Source organism: Lycorma delicatula, chromosome 1 (assembly GCF_047948215.1).
Source record: "Lycorma delicatula isolate Av1 chromosome 1, ASM4794821v1, whole genome shotgun sequence".
Taxonomy (NCBI): Eukaryota; Metazoa; Arthropoda; class Insecta; order Hemiptera; family Fulgoridae; genus Lycorma; species Lycorma delicatula.
Window position 1 is genome coordinate 143422355 of NC_134455.1, and position 19763 is coordinate 143442117.

At 32.0% G+C, this 19763-nt stretch overlaps 1 protein-coding gene across 1 annotated transcript in view; it reads right to left on the reverse strand.

The window, feature by feature from the left end:
* The window catches only part of LOC142323404 (2-phosphoxylose phosphatase 1), a 39024-nt gene that overhangs the window by 8263 nt on the left and 10998 nt on the right, over window positions 1-19763 (reverse strand). The window contains exon 5 of the mRNA XM_075362978.1: window positions 4110-5101. Within this exon, the coding sequence (XP_075219093.1) occupies window positions 4110-5101 (992 nt within the window). The remainder of the gene's footprint in view (window positions 1-4109; window positions 5102-19763) is intronic.

Here is a 19763-nt window from a genome sequence, read left to right on the forward strand (position 1 = left end):
ACATTTTGTATTAAGATGGAGAAGAAATTGGGTCATAAAACAAATAAATAAAAAAATGTCACTAAAAGAATACGTATCTAAAAAGCTAACGCATATTAATTTAAAACTATATACAAGTCAAACAAACAAAATCCATTTGGACTGTACCTATTAAAACACTGAGAAGAACAACACATTCAACCGCATGTGAATAGAGTTCTCAGAACTCTATTCACATGCGGACATTGGAGATTTCCTAGTGGTCGCACTGGTTTTGTTCGCTCTGCGTTTTTACAGTTTTTTTGGATAATTTATTGGAACTGGACATTGAACATTTTCGAGGTATGGATAATGGACTAAAGTACAAAATTTCGTGAGTTTTGATGACGGACTTAAAAAGTTATTAGTGTTTTTTAAAACTAATAAATTCTGAGTACAAGTGAAGTGATTTTGTTGATTTCTTTGGCATTTGGAGAGTTATTATGGTGCTGTAACTGTTATATTCAACATTAAGTGATAAAACAAGACTTCTCAAAGTAACAGAGTGAGTTAAAAATAATTTTGAGTTAGTTTTTTATAACTTTGAGGTTATACCTATAATATAGTATTGAGTGAAAATTTTCTTAGTTGATCGGCAAGTCTAGGCTTGCCGATTACGTTACACTCAATAGTTGTAAACAAGGACTTGGAATATTTATCGTCAATTTTATAAGACGGAAATTTTTCTAAGTGTTAGACATACTTTTATACGGGCAAATCCTTTTCCTTCATATTTTCAATAGTATTTGCAATATCCCAAAACTTCCTCAAGATCTATCCGATCCATAAATTTTCCTACCCTTTGACCCCCCACAATTTTTTTCGACCCCATTTTTGGATATACATTTTTCCCCCAAAAAAAAAATTCGGGGGGCACCCGCCCGTGTGGGGTATCATTGGATGCAGAATTCCTTCCTGAGTCCAAAAACAAGACATGCGATGACAAGGATATTTGCCTATTGAAGATTCAGCCTCGCAAGTGGCTGGACCGTCAAGAGGGACCGGAGAAAAGAAGGAGAATACAACAGAGGAATCAGAGGTAATAACATGTGTAAAGTGGTATCAGTCTATCTCACTGTCAAAAAACTTAACTATACACATGCCAATATTTTGTTGGCATATCATCTTTACCTTTCTTCTCTTAAAAACTGGGTAGTAGAAAAAGGAATATGCCAAGAATAAAAATAACACTTGGATTCAGAGTTTAATTTTCCGTTGCAGCCTGTGAAAGTGAAGATTGAAGAATTAAGAGAAAACGAAAAAAGATCACATAAACTAGAGAAAACGTACATTCACCTTAACAAACCATAACCTAAAATTTGAATAACCAACAGATTTCTTACTTATCTATCCAGAAAATATTCTCTTGATATTAAGAGATAAGCCAAAAAAAATTTGGAAATGAAAATATTTATAGTGCTACCACTTGTTTGTCTCTTCTGGTGAAGTTTATTATGTGAATAGCTTAATTACACTAACATTTGAAACACTTGAAAGGGTATTTAATCTACCTATTTTAAGCGTAAATTATGTCATCATCTCTCAAAAGTAATGTATTATTCAATGAAATTTATGTTCATAACATAAATTTTTTTTATCAATAACTACGTTGCATTATTGACTGGAATACCAGTTAAAGAAAAGAACAATGTTTAGTGCATAAGCATTCTATTACTTTACTGCTATGTAAGAGATTATGCATTTATTACACTAATAAACATAATTTTTGATTCCTAACATGTGATACATGATTTTAATCTGTTTTTTGATGCTGAAAACGAATATAAACTCAGAATCTTTCTACACCCACAATTTTTGAAAAATTTTTTAATTTTAATTAAAAGATTTTTTCATTTTTCAATGTATAGTTAGCATTTTAAGCTCCTATATTGTAAATTGTTAGCTCCTTTTTTACTTTTTAACTTTGTTAACATAATTTGTAAGCTATAAATAAACAATACTAGACAAAGAATTACATCACATCTAATACTGAAGAGTGAGTCTTCATGGACAAGATTAATTATGTCTGTGCAGGTCAAAACATGAAACTGAAAAGACAGCTGTGTTGTTTGTATTAAGCACTGGATTTAGGAATGAATTAATTTTGTTAAGTCTTATTGCTGTCTTAAGTTTGTTAACAGTGCAAAGTCATAATGGCTCAAAATTGTGTGAATGATGTGGATGCCTTTTGTTATGTATGTGGTAAGTTAAGCGTAAAATCAAATAGAAAAAAACGTTACACCTCTAATTAAAAAACCATATCATTCGTACTTTCAGTGTAAAACTGGTGATCAGGATAAGATTTGGGCTCCTCATATAGTATGCACAAATTGTTCTGTATATTTAAGGGGATGGCTGAAAGGTAAACGGAAGGCTTTGTCATTTGGTGTACCTATGGTCTGGAGTGAACCAAAGGATCATGTAACAGATTGTTACTCTCATTTAAAAAGTGTCTGGAATTTCTAAAAAATCTAAACATACTGTAAAATATCCTTCATTGCAATCTGCAGTCAGGCCTGTATCTCACAGAGAAATTATTCTAGTTCCTGAGCCACCTGTGAATATACGTCTCAAAAGAACTATGAAGAGTCAGTACTGAAGAAGACAAAAATGATTTTGATTTTTAATTATTTTCCAATAAGCCACATCTTATATTAGAAGGTGAATTAAATGACTTTGTTAGGAATTTAAATTTATCAAAAAATCAAGCTGAACTGTTAGGATCAAGACTGCAAGGCTGGAATTTACTTCGAAAAAATACAACAATTTTGGGCTTTTGAAGCTGACAAAAAAAAAAAAGCTTTCTCAGTACTTTATTGATGAAAATAATTTGGTTAATTGCACAAATATTGATGAGCTTATGTTGCACTTAGGACAAGTTCATAAACCTGAGGACTGACACCTTTTCATAGATTCATCCAAGTATAGTTTAAAAGTGGTTCTACTACACAATGTTAACAAATATCCTTCGATACCAATCGCTTATGTTATTAATTTGAAAGAGACATACGATGTCATGAAAGACGTTCTTGAGAGAATAAATTATAAAAAATATAGCTGGAACATATGTGGTGATTTGAAAGTTATAGCTATTTTGTTAGGCATGCAGTTAGGCTATATTAAGTACATGTGTTTTTTTTTGCGAATGGGACAGCCGAGCTAGGGATAAACATTATGTTAGCAAAGAGCGGAAGAAACGAGACTACTTAATTCCAAATGGAAATAATATTATTCATGAACACTTAGTTGAAACCAAAAAAAATATTTTTACCCCCTCTCCATATGAGTTAGGACTAATGAAAAATTTTGTAAAAGCAATGAAGAACAAAAGTCCTGATTTTTGTATCAGGCAGAAATTTCCGAATGTAAGTGAAGGAAAAATTAAAGAAGGAATATTTGCTGGTTCTCAAATAAGAGAGTTGGTCAAAGATGATGTATTTAACTGAGTGTTAAGTAATGTAGAAAGTGCAGCTTGGACTTCATTTAAAGACGTTCGCAAAAACTTTCTTGGCAAACAGAAATCCGACAATTACCATGATATTGTTAATCAATTCCTTACTTGATATAAAGCTATGGGATGTAATACATCTTTGAAAATACATTTCCTCCACTCACATCTGGATTTTTTCCCAGACAACCTTGGAGTGACGAACACGGTGAACGTTTCCACCAAGACATTTCAGTGTTGGAAAGCCGGTATAAAGGGAAATGGAATACTAACATGCTAGCTGATTATTGTTGGACATTAATTCGGGATGCGTCTGAGGCTATTTATAAAAGAAAAGCATCAGTGAAATCATTCTAACACAGGTATGGCCATGCAAAATTATAAATTTTACAGATTTTAACTATAGTTTCCCTTAATTTTGTTTGAGGTGTAATTTATTTAAATTTATTTATAACTAAGGGTGATAGAATAATTGTATTTACAGATCTGTAATGCCACAAAAGAGCAATTCAAGAAATGATATCACACTCAGAGAAACATTAAAAAATATTTTTTTTTGTCTATCAGTGTTATTAGAGACAAACAAATGGGAGCCTTGCTAATTATGCTAATTAGATTGCAATTTAAATATTATTAAAATTACCTCTATTATGAATCTAGAAGCATATTGTGGATATGCAGTAGTGTCAGTAATGATCCCCAATGCGGTAGCCAGGTACAATATAGTTTTATCATGTCCAGAATATATAACTATTTTTGGACGTCTTTCTGACATAATTCTTAACATGTACATAACTATACTTTTTAGAAGTCCATATGCTCTTAACAGACAACTTCTGCGAAGATTAATACTCTTAGGATATTGTCGTGCCTCCCATTCTATATAAGCAAACAAACCTGTAACATGTTCTGTTCTAACACAAATTTCTGGAAGCGTGTATGTTTCCAAACACGGTAACCTAGCTCCATGGCAAACGTATGTTAATAAAGCATCTTTTAAAGCATGTGGGTCTGATGAAAGATGTTTATCTAACATTTCATAAACTACAGCAGCTGCAGATTTCACTAGCTTCATAACAGCAGGATGAGATTTAAGATGGCTGGATAGTTCTTGTAAAAATTTTTTATGATATAGATCTATCGCAGGACATGCACAATCATCAAAACAAAACGACATACTTTGACTTTCTTTAAGAGCAATGTTGTGAAGACCATCAGATGTTAAAAGAGAATATAACAGAGCAACGCCACTTTGTATAGTTCTTCTATACCTAGTGCTGTAAACAACGATATCACCAGGACTTGTAACATTTAAAAGACCTAAGCGGTCAATATACAACGACCTCAGTAATTTACCAGTAGCAAGCAATTGTGAAATACCAACACGGGTCAACTGGCCTAAAGCGCACTCAGAGCCAGGCATTAATGGAAAGCCATGAAATGGTCCAAGGAACTGATATAAAAACGGAGTACCTGTGATATTTTCTAAATATGTTTCATATGATGGAAATTCTGAATCAATATAACCAGCACAATTAGTCGATGAAATATTTCTTATGTGTGTTAGTGGTCCACGGTCACCATGCCTGATGAGTACCAAAACACCCTCTAAAGTATAATTACCATGAACAATACCTGCAATCAAACAAACTAAAATGAATATAACATAAAGATGACAAGTATATGTAAATTGTAAACAATTTTCTAGAAAAAGTAGAAAAATGATTTACTTTAAAAAACCCATAGTAGTTGAAGGCACATGAAGGATTTGACTAAACTTACTCTAATGTTGGATTTATTTAAGTAAACATCCAAATCTTTATGCAAAGAGCATCAATTGAAATTCATATGATCAGCTTTGGGAAACCGACAATCCATTCTTCTTTTTTTTTATAATGCTGTGAGTTCACACAAGCTTTACTCATAAACACAGTTCTCCACTCTGCTTTGTCACTAACTCTACCTCTACTATCTCTATATTCACTACCACCTGATCTTCATGTTCTGAATCTACCTTCTCATTATCTTTCTCTTCTTAAAAGTCTGCCAACCTACATAGTAGAGTAGTAATAACTATATCTTTAAGGGAAGGTTCTGGGTTCAAATCCATTAGACTTGGCATTTTTCATTCATTAGAAATATTTGTTTTCATATTCCCACACATAAGTCTCCAGATTAGGTAGTGAATTAATCATTTACTGAAAAATAAAATTAAAAAAATATTACTAAAAGCATTTTCTTGCTACCTATCTTCTCTAAATACACTCAGAGCAAACATATTCTTTGGTTGATAAAACTTCTAAACAATCAAGGTTTCAAGACGCTTATCATATTCATCAAATTTTTCCTGTAATTTTAATACTTTTTGTAATACTTCAAATTTGGAGACTTTGATCATCCTTGGGCAATATACAAACAATCAAGTCATAATTGATTTCTCGGTTAACATCTATGCAATTGAATAAATGTTTATATAATAAATTCATAATACTACATGAACCTCTAATAACATCTTGCGCCACCATAAACCAACAATAAAACAAGTACATTTCTATATACCACCACAAATTTTTTTATATATACTGTCATTTCAGCTCTTTAAAATAAGAAAGCAATTGATAATTTTTGAATAACTAAATTATATATTTCTATTTTGTAGTCACATGTAAGCTTCTTTCGTATTAATTTCAGAAATCATCTCATCAGCAAGATTGCTTAAGATTTTACTTGTTGATTTTACTGTGTCTTCTCACCTTTCCAATCCTTTGGTGACTTTATAAGAAACTTATAGCACAATATAATTTGTTTTGTTTTTTTCTCATTTACTACTCTTCCATTATTTTTTTTGTCTTCTTTTCAAAAATAAAAGTCGAATTCATAAATTTCTTGCATTTTATGTTCATCAGATCTCTTGTGTTCTAGTAAGTTTTATTAAGTTTACTATTTTCTATGGTAATATATATCTCGTCCTCTATGAATCATGAGACCTTGCCGTTGGTGAGGGGGCTTGAGTGCTCAGGGATACAGAGTAGCTGGACCGAAGGTGCAACCATATCGGAGTGGTATCTGTTGAGAGCCAGACTAAGGAATGATTCCTGAAAGAGGGCAGCAGCTCTTTCAGTAGTTGTTAGGGGTGTGAGTCAGAATGATTTAAACGGCCGTATCAACATCACTCAGTCCTCTGAGTACTGCGCAGCTGAAAGCAATGGAAAACTACAGCTGCTTTTTTTTCAAGAAAATGTGGCTCTCTGCATTTTCATATAGCAATGATGGAGGCGCCTTCCTTGGTAAAATATTCCGGAGGTAAACTAGTCCCCCGTTCGGATCTCCGGGTGGGGACTACTAAGGAAGGGGTCACCAGAAAATTAAAAAATAACATTCTAAGAGTCGGAGCGTGGAATGTTAGAAGTTTAAAAAAGGTTGGTAGGCTAGAAAATTTAAAAAGGGAAATGGATAGGATAAATGTGGATGTAGTAGGAATATTAGTGAGGTTCGGTAGGAAGAGGAAGGCGACTTTTGGTCAGGTGATTTTAGAATAATTAACTCAGCTTCAAATAATGGGCAGGCAGAAGTAGGTTTCATAATGAACAAGTAGATAGGGAAGAGAGTAGAGTATTTCAAAACGCATAGCGATAGAATCATTGTAATAAGGATAAAATCCACACCTAAACCGACAACGATTGTTAACGTCTATATGCCTACAAGCGCCCATGATGATGATGAGGTAGAGTATGTATACGAAGAGATTGATGAAGCAATTAAACACGTAAAAGGAGATGAAAATTTAATAATAGTTGGAGATTGGAATGCAAGCATTGGAAAAGGCAAGGAAGGAAATATAGTAGGAGAATACGGACTGGCCAAAAGGAATGAAAGAGGGGACCGACTTATAGAGTTTTGCACGAAGTATAATTTAGTAATTGCTAACACCCAATTTAAAAATCATAATAGAACAATATACACTTGGAAAAAGCCAGGCGATACTGCAAGGTATCAGATAGATTATATCATGGTTAAGCAAAGATTTAGAAATCAACTCGTTGACTGCAAAACTTACCCTGGAGCAGACATTGATAGCGACCATAATTTGGTGATAATGAAATGTAGATTGGGGTTTAAAAACCTGAAGAAAAGGTGTCAGATGAATCGGTGGAATTTAGAGAAGCTTGAGGAAGAGGAGGTAAAGAAGATTTTTGAGGAGGACATCGCAAGAGGTCTGAGTAAAAAAGATAAGGTAGAAAATGTAGAAGTAGAATGGAAGAATGTTAAAAAGGAAATTCTTAAATCAGCAGAAGCAAACTTAGGCGGAATAAAGAGAACTGGTAGAAAACCTTGGGTTTCAGACGATATATTGCAGCTGATGGATGAATGTAGAAAATATAAGAATGGTAGTGATGAAGAAAGTAAAAGGAACTATTGGCATTTAAGAAATGCTATAAACAGGAAGTGCAAACTGGCGAAAGAAGAGTGGATTAAAGAAAAGTGTTCAGAAGTGGAAAGAGAAATGAACATTGGTAAAATAAATGGAGCATACAGGAAAGTTAAGGGAAATTTTGGGGTACATAAATTAAAATCTAATAATGTGTTAAACAAAGATGGTACACCGATATATAATACGAAAGGTAAAGTCGATAGATGGGTGGAATATATTGAAGAGTTATACGGAGGAAATGAATTAGAAAATGGTGTTATAGAGGAAGAAGAGAAAGTTGAGGAGGATGAAATGGGAGAAACAATACTGAGATCTGAATTTAAGAGAACATTAAAAGATTTAAATGGCAGAAAGGCTCCTGGAATAGACGGAAAACCTGTAGAATTACTGCGCAGTGCAGGTGAGGAAGCGATTGATAGATTATACAAACTGGTGTGTAATATTTATGAAAAAGGGGAATTTCCGTCAGACTTCAAAAAAAGTGTTATAGTAATGATACCAAAGAAAGCAGGGGCAGATAAATGTGAAGAATACAGAACAATTAGTTTAACTAGTCATGCATCAAAAATCTTTTTTTGATGCATGACTGAAAGATGAAAGCAAGGTGAAAAGATAAAGATGCTACGATTTGCTGATGATATAGTAATTCTAGCCGAGAATAAAAAGGATTTAGAAGAAACAATGAACGGCATAGATGAAGTCCTACGCAAGAACTATCGCATGAAAATAAACAAGAAGAAAACAAAAGTAATGAAATGTAGTAGAAATAACAAAGATGGACCACTGAATGTGAATATAGGAGGAGAAAAGATTATGGAGGTAGAAGAATTTTGTTATTTGGGAAGTAGGATTAGTAAAGATGGACGAAGCAGGAGCGATATAAAATGCTGAATAGCACAAGCGAAACGAGCCTTCAGTAAGAAGTATAATTAGTTTACATCAAAAATTAATTTAAATGTCAGGAAAAGATTTTTAAAAGTATATGTTTGGAGTGTCGCTTTATATGGAAGTGAAACTTGGACAATCGGAGTATCTGAGAAGAAAAGATTAGAACCTTTTGAAATGTGGTGCTATAGGAGAATGTTAAAAATCAGATGGGTGGATAAAGTGACAAATGAAGAGGTATTGCGGCAAATAGATGAAGAAAGAAGCATTTGGAAAAATATAGTTAAAAGAAGAGACAGACTTATAGGCCACATACTAAGGCATCCTGGAATAGTCGCTTTAATATTGGAAGGATAGGTAGAAGGAAAAAATTGTGTAGGCAGGCCACGTTTGGAATATGTAAAACAAATTGTTGGGATGTAGGATGTAGAGGGTATACTGAAATGAAACGACTAGCACTAGATAGGGAATCTTGGAGAGCTACATCAAACCAGTAAAATGACTGAAGACAAAAAAAAAAATATATATATATATCTTAACATCTGTACAAGTATATAAAAGAGGCCAATACAGCCATATCTATAGAATCTGACAAAAATAGATACAGAAATCTCATAACACACACACACACACACACACACACACACACACACACACACACACACACACACACACACACACACACACACACACACACACACACACACACACACACACACACACACACACACACACACACACACACACACACACACACACACACACACACACACACACACACACACACACACACACACACACACACACACACACACACACACACACACACACACACACACACACACACACACACACACACACACACACACACACACACACACACACACACACACACACACACACACACACACACACACACACACACACACACACACACACACACACACACACACACACACACACACACACACACACACACACACACACACACACACACACACACACACATTTTTTTAAGGAAAAATTAATAAATATCAAAATATTAATAATCATAATGCACATGAATTATCAAAAAATTGAATGTTTTTGTTACTTCACAAGAAAAAAATTGCTGAACAGACTATTATTCTCTGAGGATATGGCTTTCTAAAAAAAAAAAAAACAATACTATGCACCAAAATTTTAATGTTGTAATATACAACTTGGAGATAAATGTTAACCTGTTGATCAGTTCATGTAGCCCAGGGATAGAGTTACGTGTGACTCACAAAGAAAATTACACTATAGCTGTGAGATAACATTAGCCTGACATCCCATGTCAGACTTATTATGGAAACTGAGAAGTGGTTTTCTGTTTCTGACTTCAAAAAGCCACACAGACTGCTGGATTTGAGCATACAAAGCCCACAAAAATATTAGTGATAATCACCATAGATACTAGTTGTTTAGTGAACTCAATACTCTTTAAGAGAAAGCAACTATGACTCCTGGCTGTTGTACCTAAGATGCTTTAAAAAATGTACAACCATAAGAAAGACAGATAGAGTAAAAAGGCAAAGAAATGTAAACTTTCTATCAAGATATAATGAATGTATTGTATCTTGACAGAAGGTCAAACAAGATCTTCTGCTTAGTGGGGAACCATAAAAATATTCATAAAAATGCAGTTTTTTAGTTACATTTTTTGTTTGATTTACACATATTTTTAAGTTTATCTGCTTTTAAACTTAAAATTCTTATCATTTACTGGCTTTGTCTCTTCCAGTAGAAGCTCAATTAATTACTTCATTAGAGAACAGATTACTTCATTAAAGAACAGTCTTTATTAATGGGACATTAATGTTAAGTTTAATAATTTTTTTTTAACTTTCTATTGATAATCAGCAATAAAATTTATTAAATATCAGTCTTTTTTAATTTTGAAAGTTTTGACTAAGCTTTTAACAAACACATTTCATAAGGAAGGATAATTCTAGTTAATGCATTCACAAATATTACAGACTGTTTTTTTTGGGGCAAAGAAGAACATATTGTTTCAACAAAAAATATTTCTATGATATAATTTACTAGGGAATTAATCAAAGAGTTGCTCTCTAGGATACATCTAGCAATAAGCACAAAGTTCCTTTCACTAATTTAAATTGAACAAGGTGTTAGAAATAGATTAATCAGGTAAATGTCATGCGAGTAATATGGATTCTCTGTTTCTCCTCTTTTTCTTTCAATTTTGCACCATTACTGATAGTTGGTTTTTGAATGTACTATACACATGGTTTTAGATTGTTTTTTTTTTCACTCAATATATACTTGTTTGTATTGCATTTAAAGCAATATTTGATTCAATTCTGGGCTATTTAGCTGTCTAACCATAAAACAACATGTGAAGTTCTTTCACTTCGATTTCAAAGCCTGTCTTTCACTTTGATTTTTGGACAACCGGAAAATATTTTCTATTTGGTGAGCATACTGTCTAGCTGTTTCAAGGGAAAGATATTTGCTTTATCATGGGTACTCTACTGTTTTCCTGTTATCTACATTTTGAGGTTATGTCTACCACTTGTGCAAAATGCAGTTTTTTTAACTGCAGGTATGGTGGATCAAAACTCATATGCTTTTTCTGATAGATGCACATTAACTATTACTGAAGTCAAATGACTTGAACTGAATAACAGAACTTTAGAATTTTTTTGTGAAGATTGTCAGCAGGTCTGAAAATTTTACTGCAATTTAAGAAGCAATCAAATTATATTTATGTTGAAATTAAAATTAACGAATTAATTGATGAACAAAAATCATTACTCCAACTAATAATTTTATAGATCACTTTAGAATTATTGAAACAATTAACAATCATAATTCATGCAAAAATAATATAATCTAACATAAAAGAATTAAATTTAAAAATTTGTCCAAAAATATAAAGTATGATTTTAATGCAATTAGGGAAAATTTAAATAAAATTTGTGTATTGAATGATAATGCAACTGTTAGTCATTTTTATCTCAAAAAAATTTTATCAAATAAGATAAAGTTTTTTCTATCAAAATAATATTAAAAGTTTATAATAACACACTATCAATTTTGCAAAAAATTGAAGATATGATTAGTTTTGATCAAACCATTATGGAAAGAAATTATCATAGAGAATTGAGATTGGAATTAGAAAACTTACATAAAATGGTATAAATAAAACAATTAAATATGCATGCCAGTTATCCAACTTACAATCAGAAGACTACTTCACATATAAAATCTTTGTCTAAAATTTTATCAGATACTATTACTTTATTAAACTTATCAGATAAATGAAACCTACAACACAAATAATGTATTACTTGATTTGATTTTTTTGAATAATAAAAATATAACTTATCTTCATTTGAATAATACTGTCTTATGATATTTACCATCCTTACTAGGAAATTACTATTTTGAAATATCAGTAACTTGTATTTACTAGAATGACTGGACCTAAGATTTTAACTCTTGTAATTTTTCTATGCTAAACAATTATTTGGGTAAGTTTCTTGCTGAATCTGATTTAAACAATCTATTCCTTGAGAACTGCAATAATGTCTTTATATGTTTACGTACAATGGCCTTGAATTATATGTTCCAAAAAAGAAAGTTACTAAACTAAAATTTCTGTCATGGTACAGTTTAGAGAGTTCGATTATTCAGAAGATTAATAATGCAAATAAAAAATATCAAAATGATCAACTAATTGAAACTTATCAGATTTCACTAGATTGATACATCTATGTAAATTTCTATCAAGAAGAGATTTTAATAATTATAATTTAGAAATAAAAAACTCCATTACAATAAATATTAAATATGCTTGGAAATTTGTTAAAAGTAGATCTACAAAGGCGGTTTTTTTTTCAACCTCCAATAGGCTATAAAAAAAAAATATTTACATAAAAAATGATTTTATTACTAAAAGTTGAGTAGAATCTAATTTATTTTTCTATATAATCACCAAAACAATTGAGGCATTTGTCATATTTTGACACTAGCTTTCTGATGCCCTCTTCAAAGAAGTTTGCCACCAGTGAGGTAGGGTACGTCTTCACAACCTCCTGAAGTTCTTCACTGGTGGTGAAGTGTTGTCCACCCAACCATGCCTTCAATTCTCGAAAGAGGTGAAAATCACTAGGTGCTAGGTCTGGAATGTACGGTGGATGGTCGAAAACTTTCCACTTGAATTGTTTGAGAAGATCTTGCATCACGTTGGCACAGTGTAGTTGTGAATTGTCGTGGATCAAAACTGTGCTGGATGAGAGCATACCTCTACATTTGTTCTGGATCACTCTGCAGAGGCGATGTAAAGATTTACAATAAACTTCCTTTGTTACTATTGTCCTCTGTTCCAAAAAGTCCACCAATAAGACACCTTTATGGTCCCATAAACTGTAGCCATGGTCTTCCTGTTGCTCAGTGTCTGAACTTTTGAAGCTTGTTTGGAGAAGTGTGCATCCACTGCTTAAACTGTTCTTTGGTTTCTGAATTGTCATAATGGATCTAAATCTCGTCACAAGTAATGAAAGACTTTAAAAATTCTTCCCCCTCATTATCATAATGCATGAGAAACATTAAGGCTGATGCCATTTGTTGCGTTTTGTGATCGTCACTTAACATTTTCGGGACCCAATGTACAAATAGTTTCTGGTATCTTAGGTCTTTAGTCACAATTGTGTACAGAGAAAACATTTAAATTACTGGATTTCAGCAGAAAGTTTATTTATTGTAAATCTCTGTTTGTCATGAACAAAATCATCATCAAGCTCAACCAGGTGTACTGTAATGACAGATCTGCGTCCTTGCCCACCTTTGTCATGGATGTCCATTCGCCCTTCTTTAAATTTCCTACATAATTTCCATACACTACCATCAATCGTAACATTTTCATCATGCACTAGGCTCATTCTGCTATCGATTTCAGCAGCGCTACATCCTTCTGTTTGCAGAAAACATATCACACTTCGCAACTTACACTTGGTGGGAGCATTGATTGTAGCAGCCATGTTCAATTACCCGTAGCTTGGCTCAGACAGATGCAATGGAGCTGACAATGGCAGAGGTTTTGGTGTGGGGGGGGGCGGTCGGTGCAATTGCATGACATGCAGACCTGGCTCCTACCTATCTTTTGCCTACTTAGGTGCACGATCAGAGGCTGGAAAAAAAACAGCCCTCATAACAATCGTTTACCTAATGTCACGTACCATAACTCTCAAACTTATACGTGGGATATAAAGATTATTAATGCTTTTGCAATTTATTTTAGATTCTTTCATAAACAATCTAAAATTGATGATATTTCTTATACAGACTTTGTTGAAATTTCCCCTTTTATGATGAATACTATTGGATCTCCATTAATGATATTTAAACTTGTATAAATAAATTAGATATTCACAAAGGTGCTGGATCAGATGATATACCTCCCACCCTCATTAAAAAATGTAACTGTAGCTTCTCCTTTATCTTAAAGTTTTATTTGATAAATCATTATGTGAAGGTTATTTTCCTGCGATTTGGAAATAAGTCTATGTTACACCTATATACAAATCTGGTGATAAAGGCAATATTTCTAATTATAAACCTATATCAATTCTGAGTATTACTCCTAAAATATCTGAATCAATAGTAACAAATAAAGTTAAGTATTAATTTTCCTTTTTTTGCCTGATAGAGAGTTTGATTTTATTGAGAAAACAAGTATTAATTTGGCATGTTATTCGCAATGTATCTTGGATTCAATGGAAAATTCATATTGATGGCATTTACACTGATTTCAGTAAGGCATTTAATTCTGTTATCATGTTACTTTACTTCATAGTATTAAATCTTTTGGATTTATTACACTATTATTCCTACAGTTTGAAAGTTACCCGAGTGACAGAGTTCAATATGTCAAATATAAACAGTATATATCTAACGAAATCTTAGTTTTGTCAGGTGTCCCTCACGGTTCCCATCTCATTCCACTTCTTTTTAACATTTTCATTAATATTAGTTCAGTTATTGATGATGTCAATTTTTTCCTGTGAATTGATTGTCCTGCGATTGTAACATGACATATATAGGACAAATGGAAAAAATTTAAAACATGATTTAATGAGCGTATAAGGTAATATAAATATGAGAATAAATAATCAAATTATGCTACATACTGATAGAAAAAGAACACATCCCCAATGAAATGATAAAATCCATGAAAATATTACATCATGTAGAAAAAGGAAAATGTTAAAATATTTTAGAAAACATGAAAATATTCAAGCTAAAATTAAAAGGACAGGTCATAAATAATAAACAAATAAACACTCAATCTAATGTAATGTTTAAAAATCTGAAAATGTTAAAATAAAGAATCAGAAGGATTAGTTTCAAGAAATTGTATAGCTGTTAGAGCAGAAGGGACAAAGCAGAAGAGGCCATGACAGTAGGGATGGACAGTGGTAGGAGCTTAACAACGTTATTTATTCAATGATCCCAACTCAGGAAGACAGTGCTAAAAGTAGTTATGAGAATAGAGGTACTCCAGAACGTATTGACTATGAATGTTAATGACAATGCTAGGAAGGACAGAAATAACACTCAAATTACAAATTTACATTAATTCTAGCAGAAATATAAAAATATTGTGAAAATTTTAACACAACCTTTTATTTCAGAGCACATTTCAGTGGTTTCAATTCTACACGGGGTTAATCATATCACTTCATATCATTCTTGCAAGTTCATAAAACAAAATATCCATATTTTTCTTTTTTTTGTTAATAAAATTACATAATTGAAATTTCAGTATAAAAGACAAGAATGGAATAATGTTTAGAGTCCTAGATTTCTTGTTTTCTTAAATTGGGTGTAAGAAATTTTTCTTTCAATGCATTATAATACAATGGACTTATCTGCAATCGTTAGACAAAAAAAATGTTTGAGAAGATTTTTTTAATTAATTTTTCTTTGGCTCATTTAAGTAATTGTTTGGATTCAAAAGATGTGACAATCATCACTTTTTGCGCTTCTTTTACGGGTGTAAAGGAATTGTTTTAAGTGTTTGGAATAAATCCCATTTCTCCTCCAGCATGCATTATACCTTAAGTTACTTCCTTGAGAAATTTGAGTTTTTAGTCCATCTCCATGAAGCATCACTCATGATTTAGTAGAGGTATGACTTAACAAATAGTATGTTTTATTAGGGTTTATAATCTGTCTGTTATTGGTTCTGAATTTTGTGATCTCATTCAGGTACTATATTTGTTTAAATCTTAAGTTGTGCTTCTCAAAAATATGTTAACTGTAACTTTCAAGTTATTAGTCATTTAAAACCTAACAATTTTAATATTTTTCTTAACCTTGTTTTACTCTATTTAACTCTTTATACATGTTATGAAATGGGCCTCATTAAAATTATTTATCTATACACCCTCATTAAAATCATTTAGCTCTGTGGAAATTTTTTCATGATCTATGCACTCTTTCTGTATGTGCTGAAAGACATACTGAAAGAGGAAGACTCCAATGGATTTGATGTAATTTCTTTAATAAATATTTCTTATGTTTCCTTACTCTCTGAACTTGAGATTAGATATGTTACATGTAGCTGCAGTTTTTTCCTCACACTTTTGAATCTAAATAATATGCCAATTGTCTTTTCCCAATTTTTTAAATCTTTCTGCTTCTTTTTTCATGAAATCGTATATATTTTTGATTATCTTGTTACCTTATAGATTTAATTTTTTTATGTTTCACCATAGATTTAAGTTCATTCATTTTGCATAAGCTAAAATTAAAAGAATATAGCAAAATAAATCCTATAAATTATCCTATCCATGATACAGTATCACAGATTGAGAAAAGACTAAAGCAGCACCAATGGAAATACATCCTACCCACAAGTAATGACTTACAGTTATAATAATGTCAACTGATATTTATTTTAAGATAATTGAAATTTATTTTACAAATAATTCTTGCTGTCAGTGTATACCTACTGTTTGCCCAGACATTTAATGAAAGGGTAATTCATTTGTTATGCTTAATTATTTCACTTGATAGGAAACGTTCACAGATTATGCATCATTACTTGTCTGTGTATTGTAATAATCATTTCTTAAAATAATTTACCAACAAACATTTCTTAAAATAATAAATTTTGTTCAGATTTGCAGCATTTATTATTTTAAAATATTGAGTAACATTAATTAAATATTTAATATTAATTAATTAACTTCATTGGTGTGTAATTTTCTAAAATATTAAAGTTACTGCAACAAGGGTAATAATAGTTTATTATAACTGTAATGGTAATAATACTAGTAATATTGTATACTGTATTCAGTTAGCTTATAGAGTGAAGAATAAACTAACGTTGCCTTTGTATGAGTGAGTTTGTCATGATTCTGCTGAGTCACATTTCATGTATCAGTGCCGATTCACAATGAGGCTATATATCTATATACAACACTATAATCATTATTCATATATTGGTAACCATATAATCAAAAGATTATACAACGTTATGTCTTCTCAGTTTTATTAAAACCCTTCATCTTTTCATATGATCACTTTTGTTCACATGCTCAATTTTTATGTTTCTGTTATTTAAAGCAGTTTTTCTCAACCTGTGGGACGTGCCCCCTAAAGGAAGTGTGATAACACTAAATGGGGAATGCGAGCATATCGAAAAGAAAATATTAAAAAAATGTATTAATTTACTGAAAGAAAGCAAAACAGAATACATTCTGACACAATAAATAATAAAATAAACATTTACACTGACGTAATAAACTTATAAATAGGATTGTATCAGTACTACACAATGTATTTAATAATTAATTTATCAATACTAAATTAAAAACAAGTTTAATAATTAATAAAACTGCCTTGGGCTTGTCTTGCAGAACAAAGTTTATCAAAGGAAGGTTTAATAATAGAAATAACAAACTGAGTACTTTTTCTATATTTAGCTGATATATATATTTTGTCTTCAAAGCAGCCACTGCAGAAAATCCAATTTCACAAAGGTAGGATATTGAAAATGGTAATAGTATATGAAATGCTTTTGTTTTCAGTGCTGCAGAAAACCCATGATCCACCCCCTACCCAAAATTCAAACAGTGATTTATTACTAAACTGTCTTTTGATTTCACCACTTGCTGTGAAGTCTATGAAGGTTTCTTCTTTGGCAGTTGAGAGCCCTTCGGGAGTATTTCAAAATAAATCCCTAATCCACTCATAACTTGCTACAAAGTTGCCGTTAGCAAGAAAATGCTTATTAAAATCCTTTATCATTCTTTGTCAATTTTTAATGTTACAAAAACAACTCTCATGTTGTTCTTCAGCCTTGTTAAGTTTTAACACATTCATCCACATTTACAAACATTACTACGTTTTTTGCTTTAAATCTCTACTCCACAATTCCAATTTTCTACAAAAAGCATTAACTTTATCACTTGTATCCAACATATGTGTATTTGCTCCTTGGAGTTTACTGCCATCTTTCCTGGCAGTAATCAGTGAATATACTACACTCGTGTCTACAAAGTGCAGAAAAGATTCTTGATTTTATGGGTCTCATTTTTACATACTTTACTATGGTTACAAACGTCATTAGCACAATATTCAGACCAGGACTCATTTCTTTGGAGGCCACAGCTTCTCTGTGGATCATTCAATGTGTCCAGACACACTGTGGAGATTTTTGTTTCACAAGTGCTTGTATACTTTGGAATCTTCCACGCATTGAACAAGCACAATCGGTGCAAATTCCAACACAATTTTTCCATTCTACGTTAGCCTCATTCATAAAATCATTTAAGACAGTAAATAATGAGAGTGCTGTTGCTTCAAGTTTTATTGGTTTACAGAAAAGTAGTTCTATTGCTGACATACCATCACAAAATCAAACATAAGCAATGAAGTGAGCATCTTATTGCTATCTGTTGCCTCATCAAGCTGAATTGAAAACAATTTATCATGCAACTTCCTGAAAAGCTGATAGTGTACATCTTCAGCTGTATCACCAATTCGAGGGGCAATAGTATCATTTGATAGAGGTGTGAACAGTTGTTTGGCAAAATTATATCCAAAGATAGTCTACAATCTCAATTGCAGCTGGTAAAATAGGTTCTTCCCCAATGTTGTAAGGCTTTTTACATCTGGCTATTTTATATGAAACTTTATAGGAGGCGAGTAAAGCTTTTTCATACACAAAATTTTTTTAACAAGAAGTTTATTAGGTTCATGCTGTCTGCTGCCAAAAGTTTTGAGCAAATGAGACACAGTGGTCTTTCTTCTTCATTTACTTCAGTACTGGTAAACCCAAAATTAAGTACTCTTGAGAATATTTTCTTGTTTTTATTTTCAGAACCATGCTTGTCTGTGCACTTGTTGATGCTTCACTATCGTCTAATGCTTGCTTACGCCTACTTAAAAATTTACCATGATTCTGTATAAATCTACTGCCGTGAATATTTAATACTGTGAACTGCAAGTAACACATAAATTACATTTTCACGATAGATTCGACATCGATAGAAGGATTGAATCGACTGGCTGGAGAATTGAACGAGGTGCAGTATTTAAACATGTTTGTGCAGACGTTCCAGAATGTTCAAGACAAATTGGAACTTCTCATGAAACTGTGAGAATGTCTAATGTGAAGGATATAAGACAGAGAGCAATAGAGAGGCATTGATTCTGATTTTGTCAATGCAGTGGATTGGTGTTGCCAAATATCAATAAATTTACTTATTCTTATTAATTTGTAAGGTTTGTAATTAAAGTTGTAGTACAAGTTTAGCGTCAAAATACTCAAAGTACATTATTATTATATACATTGTTATTGTATGAGGGGGCATGATGAAAATTATGATTGAAAATTGGGTCGCAAATACTGTAAGGTTGAGAAACACTGATTTAAAGTTAATATAATGCAATTTTCATTAAGTTTACTGGAATGTGAGTGTA